The following is a 6,542-nucleotide window of genomic DNA, read 5'->3' as shown; positions in this document are numbered from 1 at the left end:
AATCCAATACTCCAAGTAAAAACGAATATCGCCTATTTCGTTAAAATATGTGGTTACAGGGAGATCACTGCGTTGAATTCGCATAAATATTGATTATATGTAGCCTTTCATCGATTAAAGCCTATTTGATATTTTATTTTAATGTTTTTCTTATCAATCTTTCTTTACAAATATTTCTGTCTTTTTTTAATAAAATGATAGTATTTTGCATATTTTTTTATTTTCAAACGTTTTATTTTTATATTTAAAAACATCTCCTATGACGTCATTGTTATTTCCATCATGGCGGACATTTACGTCGGACAAAATATTTTTCATTGTTTTGTTTGATTTCCGTACATTGTATAAATTTAAACGTAAGTTAAAATATGTCAAATAACCACTTAATATTTTCTTATTACAACCTTGTTTATTTATGCATATAAACCTCCCTTTATGCTCCTATGTTTAGATGATTGCATAATTTTGTGTTGACTTGTATCATGACTTTAATTATTGTCATGTCATCATAGCAAGTTGAGCACATACGTTGAGTTAAATATTATTTTATATAATTTTATAGGGAGAGATTATTTTATTATATAATTTAAATTTTTTAATGTGGGTATACTATTTGTAAATAATTCTTCATTCTCACCAAAAACAATGATTCATTAAGTGAACGTAAGTTATGTTGAGTTTCTTACTTAATTCTGTATTCCCATTACAAGTAAGGTGTGTGTTAGGAAGAATCACTTGAATAACTGTGGTAATAATAGTTATTCTATGGTGGCAACTCATTCAGGGTTCCCCCTGGGTTCTAAAAAGTTGTCGCCACTTTTTCGCGGGGGGTTAAGGGGGCCGCGATAGGCCCCCTTACGGGTCCAGGGCAGCGCCCTTGTGGGGGCCAAGGGGGCGAAGCCCCCTGAAGCTCATGGGGTTTAGGCATTTTAAGAGCCTTAAATTGCATTTAATTAGCACATTGTCGTGCAAATCATAACATTTTGTTGTACATGAAGCACAAGATATTAATAGCAAATTGTTATTCTGTTGACAAAATTCATTGTATATGGACTAGTATATAAATAAAAAAAATATTGCAAAAAATGTGACATAAACATCAATATGTTGATTTCAGTCTAATGCCTGCATACAATAAAAAAATGCATTTGTGAAATTATGAGATAAATTTAAAATAAATGGAAACTCAAAGAAATATACATTGTCAAACTAGGGCCATAACTTTCGTAATAGAAATTTGTCTACCTACTCTTTACTCCAGCCAACATATTAGAAGCCTTATCAAATGGGGTTTAATCCTATTTATTTGATTTCTGTTAATCTTTTTGACACTTTTAGAACTCTTAGAATGCTGCATTTATAGAAATTACAAATTGCGACAAAACCGAAAGCAAGTCTATTTTTAGCGCGTAAACGTCATTACGAAATTTGCATATCACGTGACTTTCCGACAACATAAAATTCTATGATTTGCATATTTAAAACTAACACGATAATTACGCAACAACAAGGCTGTTGAGCTAAATATTAAAATTGTTTGCTAATAAGAGACATAACAGTTAAAGGATGTCATTGTTTATCCGTGAAAGCAATAAAATTCTGCAATAATTAGCGAGGTGTTGACTGGGCCGTGACTGCTTGCCCTAATTATCGGATTAATTTTTGTTGTCGCGCCAGCAGATGCGCTTGATTTATGACAGTGACAGAATCGATTATCATGCAGGCCGCATGGTCACCACTTACGTCATTTTAAGAAAATATTTTAGAAAAAAATCGTTGTCGCCATAAATTCGCCAAATTTGAAAAGTTGTCGCCACTTTTGCGATTTTGTCGCAAATGGCGACAATGGCGATCGCCAGCGGGAACCCTGCTCATTATTCAACTGTGGTGAAGCAAAATATTGTGGCGAGTCATTTTTCTGTTGTAACTTGAAAGGAATGCCAAATAAAAAAAAATTATTGTCCAGATAAGCATCAAGTCTAAGATTAGAAACAGCTATTTTTAAAATTCTAGTCAGTCTTGTTGACAACTGACATATAACAAGTAACAGGTATAGCTTTTCTTCCCGAAATAGCTGGACAATACAAGTGTGCAGGCTTATGGTGATGTCAATTTTTACTATTAAATATTTTCATAATAATGATTTTTTTATGAAATCAAAGCATATTTTTTGTGCTGGCCAAAAGATCAATTCATTGCTCTTAAGACCTAAAGATAAGTATGTTTAGAGATGAGTTAGTGGGTAGGGTTTTCATTTATTTACTTTTAACAGTTTGTTTCAGACTGCATTTAATTTTTAAAGAACTGTCAAAGGGCAATTTTCATTGTCAATATGGAACAAAGAACTTGTGCACTGTTTGGTGCTTCAAAAAAATCTTTAAATTAGCAAACCATGAAATGCCATATTTTGGGATACCACTTCTTTTTGCAAGTGATTTATCAATAAATATGGTCAGTTGAGTACAAGAGACAAACCTGTATTTTTATTCAGGCCTATTAACAGAGTTTTGCTGTGGAAGAAAATCATTTCACTGGATATACATGAATGAAGTTTTAAAGGATCTACTTAAAGCCTTACTTCTTTTTGAATTCATCACAGATAACATAAAACAATAAGCTTGCATGACTATGAAACTGTATTATAGTGACTGATAATGTAGCAATGATGATGTCTAACAATATTATTTCATTATTTTTATGTACAATATTATAACCAATATATTTTAAGCTGTTTCTTCTTTCCATATAGGGGCTACAGTGTGCTACTAGGTGTAGGGCAAGCTGCAGGATGGGTGGTGAGACCGCAGCAAAGAATGACTGCAGTGACTCCCACCTACAAACTGCCTTCAACAAGCTCATTGTTGACAATCAATGGTAAATGAGTTGCTTGAATAGTGTTTCTTCTAGGCCATTTAACCACAGAGTCATGCCTTGTTGCCCATTTGATTTCTGGAAATTCACCGTGCTGTCCAGTCTTCCAATCACAATACAAAAAAACAACAACTTCAAGTGAAGAATTTCTGTTTGAAAAAAAACTGTAGATAATTATTATTGGAGTAATCAGGGAATAGGTCATTTTCCGTAAAATACCAAAAAGAAGACTGATAAAGGTCAGTTATAGGCTCATTATGTAAGTTCTTGACAAAAAATACATATATGTTTTTTAACTTTAATGCATTTTTATGTTTGACTCATTTGACTTTAATAATCAAAAGAAAACAAGGCATATAATTTGTGTCCATATAAAAAAATGATCACTAAAGTCAAATGAGTTTAACATCATAATGCATTAACATTAAAAAATAATTTTGCATCATCCTATATTGTGCACATTTAAACCAATGCCAGTTTATTCAGGAATGGAATGCATTTGAAGATTTAAAAAGTCCTATGCATTACTAACAGATGACAGTGTAAGCTCGTAGATGTCATCTCAAATGTTCCAGGGTGTCCATGTAGGAAAGTGTCAATAGTGACACGTTAAGGTGGTGCTCTTATAATTTAAAAAAAATGTACCACGCCTCAATCCTGTGAGAAACACTATTGAATAACATTTGTTTGATTGCAGTAAGACAAATGACAACAATATTTGAATCTTAACAAAATGTTATAATTTATATTTAAATTAATCATTGAAATAATGTTGTGATGATCTTATTGATGTCAATTTCATTCTAACATGCCAGATTTCAGAAGTATCAGTAATTGAGCAAAATAGTGGACGATTTCTTTGGCATTTTATTTGCTGACTTGACAACAATAACACTTAAATTTTATTAATTGGATATCTTTTTTAATAACACATTTATTTTTTTATGTTTATAGGTCTTTAGATCAGTCTGCAAGCAATGTGAAGAATGTGAATGACCTTTGGGCAGGGTGAGTATTCATGATTTGTCCGACATTGTCATGAATAAATGTAGCACTCAAACAGCACATTATTATACATGTCTGGTGTATGAAGGGCTTAGGCATGTGTTGTTAACTTAAAATATTAAATTAAATATTTATGTATGTCAGAAAATTGTGTTTGCTTTAAAAAATAATTGATAAGAAATCATGGCAGATTCATTTGTGACTGTTTATCATATTTTATACCAATTTGATATTAAGGCATGTACATTTGAAAGAAACCTATTCTTTACTTGGTATATTTTCTTTTTTGGTGAAATTTACTGAAATGTTGAACTGTTTTCTTGTCAGATCAAGCGCACCAACCAGTAAGAAACCTCAGAGGCTGTGTGAACGGAAGGGGGCAAACAGCTCAGCAAGGAGAATGGAACCATACCCTCAAGATTTTCTTTGCTCAATTGAGAAACTGTCTTTCCATGCTGAAGACTGTAAAAAAAAATCGTGTAGATGTAGTGAGCTTCGCTTGAAGTCCAGAAAACACTTCAACTATGCAAACTCATCAGTGCATCATAGACCCATTATACGAGAAGCAAAACTCAAGCTTCATCACTCAGATAAAGACACTAAACAACTCATTCGGGCAGCTAGGTTGAAAATATTTAAGAAAGGAAAGCAATCTGAGGAGAGGAAACAACTTGCCAAGTCAACTTTGTCCAAAGATCCTGTCAAACCATTTTCACCACCATCACCCAGTTGTGAACCCAGTGTTTTATTCGGTGCTAAGTCCAGTGCTAATAGTCAGGATTTTGGCTCATTGTTTAATGGTTCTAGTGGAGCTAACAAATCAAATGACACCTTCAAATTCTCTGATTACAGATCTCAATCACACAAAAGAACAAGAGATCAGGCATACATTGATTCCCCAAATAGGAATAGTTACATTGATTGTGGTCAAGAAATGCGGAACCATGAAGGTGCTGCAATTGAGGACACAAGTGTTGATGAGTTGGCTGGATACTTCGAAGACTATGTTCATATTCCCAAGAAAATGTCCTCGATGGCTGAAATGATGTACACCTGAGTTCAGTCTGATTTTGAAATGATGGGAAAGTTATCGAAGTATCTGCTGAATGTTAGGTTAATTGTTACTTACATTATGTTGACTGCTTTCTCTTGTCAGAATACCAGGTGTTTTGTTTGTATTGCTGAATTATTTTATTAATTTGGTTTTGTTTTGTTTTTTCTATCGGTCAATGTGAAACACATAGGTACCCCAAGTCCCTCTAATACCTTTCAAACTAAAGACTTAATTCTCATTATTTTGTCATTATGTCATCCTTCATTTGATATAAGAGTTATAATATATGTTTTTTTCATCTTTAACAGAAAAATATACTGATGATATTTTTATTATAATTAACGAAATTTAAGTTATCCACATACAATTTAATGGCTTTACACACATATATGATTATCATAGCAAAAATATCATTATTTTTCCAAATAGCGCCTTTAGTTTTGTTTTTAAAAAACTGGTTGGAGTCCCATGCAATATTGGTGTTTGTGATATTCTATTGTGAGTAGCTGTCCGGTACAGTTTTTAGTAGGTACATTGTTTACCTAAGTTCAGTGTTTACGTTCTGTGATCGAGTCTCTAGTGAAATGTTTTAATCTGTTGATATGGAATGTTCTTGAATTATATTATTTCGTAGCAGTGAAAAAATCTGGTAGACTTTTATGTATTATTTATACCAGAATTGACTAGATCATTTTCTTGTTCTTCAAAACCACATAAAATTTAAATCTCTTTTTGAAACTTGCCCCATTGGCCATTAATTTTACCTGAATGGATGTCGAAATTTGTATTTCCTCAACTTGAAATTACTATTTTCATATGAAACACATGTAAATAAATTGCTGTTTTATTATGATTGTGTGTTCTTTTGTTAACCTGTACGAAATTCAATTAGCATTGTCCCTTTTGAACACCGAGCACCATGGCACACACACCAGCAGGATGCATGTTATGGTATCCTGTGACAGACATTCCAATGTTGCTGTGATTATGTAATGCAACTTGTTTATAAATTACCATTTTAAAACTTCCAATTCCTCTCAGAAGCTGTTCGCTTTATATCAATATAAATTCTAATTGCGATTAGTTTTGCAATTAAGGGATGGCGTTAATGTGATATTTATTCAGCACATCAACGCAATAATGTAGTGTAGTGTAATGGCAATTTAAAGTTGTGTACATCGCCGATGGCAACGCAACCAATGTTAACCAATGCTTTAACATTAAATTCGTTTTTCTTTTAAAACATATTTAGCCTTAGCACGAGAGAAACTCTGAGTTAGAGCAGTTCGTGATGAGGCCGACAGTGTTTGTCCTAATGCCGCTGGCTCAGTGCCTATGGAAGTCAGGTTGATGACAGGAAAAGCAACCACGTCTGTCGCTCCTGGCTAACGCTAGCAGAATGAGCAACGAATGGCATACATTGTTTTGCATGATACGGCCATGTCCACGCAGTGTCTATTCTTACAAAATAATTCAAACAATGCATCGACATATTTCAGACGTTAAAATGTAAATATCATATTTCACGAGTGTGCACGTCGACATTTTCTTTTAAAATCCTGCAATTTAAAAAACACATTAAGGAATAGTAGAATCTTATACATCGAGAAGG

At 33.1% G+C, this 6,542-nt stretch overlaps 1 protein-coding gene across 1 annotated transcript; it reads left to right on the top strand.

The window, feature by feature from the left end:
* Positions 1–214: 214 nt before the first annotated feature.
* Positions 215–5,783, top strand: LOC128212866 (oxidative stress-responsive serine-rich protein 1-like). The gene is made up of 4 exons (XM_052918241.1): positions 215–356; positions 2,750–2,874; positions 3,826–3,879; positions 4,204–5,783. The coding sequence occupies exons 2-4, from the start codon at positions 2,789–2,791 to the stop codon at positions 4,931–4,933; spliced, it is 870 nt and encodes a 289-aa protein (XP_052774201.1). The 5' UTR covers positions 215–356; positions 2,750–2,788; the 3' UTR covers positions 4,934–5,783.
* The last annotated feature ends 759 nt before the right edge of the window (positions 5,784–6,542 follow it).

This window comes from Mya arenaria, chromosome 13 (assembly GCF_026914265.1).
Source record: "Mya arenaria isolate MELC-2E11 chromosome 13, ASM2691426v1".
Lineage (NCBI taxonomy): Eukaryota > Metazoa > Mollusca > Bivalvia > Myida > Myidae > Mya > Mya arenaria.
Note: the sequence above shows the minus strand (reverse complement) of the source record. Positions and strands in the feature narration are given on the sequence as shown.

Excerpts from the sequence above, each read along its gene's own strand:
- LOC128212866 (XM_052918241.1), top strand. The coding sequence starts at position 2,789 with ATGGGTGGTGAGACCGCAGCAAAGAATGACTGCAGTGACTCCCACCTA. Across the intron at positions 2,875-3,825 it reads CTCATTGTTGACAATCAATG|GTCTTTAGATCAGTCTGCAA; the intron begins GTAAATGAGTTG and ends TTATGTTTATAG. Across the intron at positions 3,880-4,203 it reads GTGAATGACCTTTGGGCAGG|ATCAAGCGCACCAACCAGTA; the intron begins GTGAGTATTCAT and ends TTTTCTTGTCAG.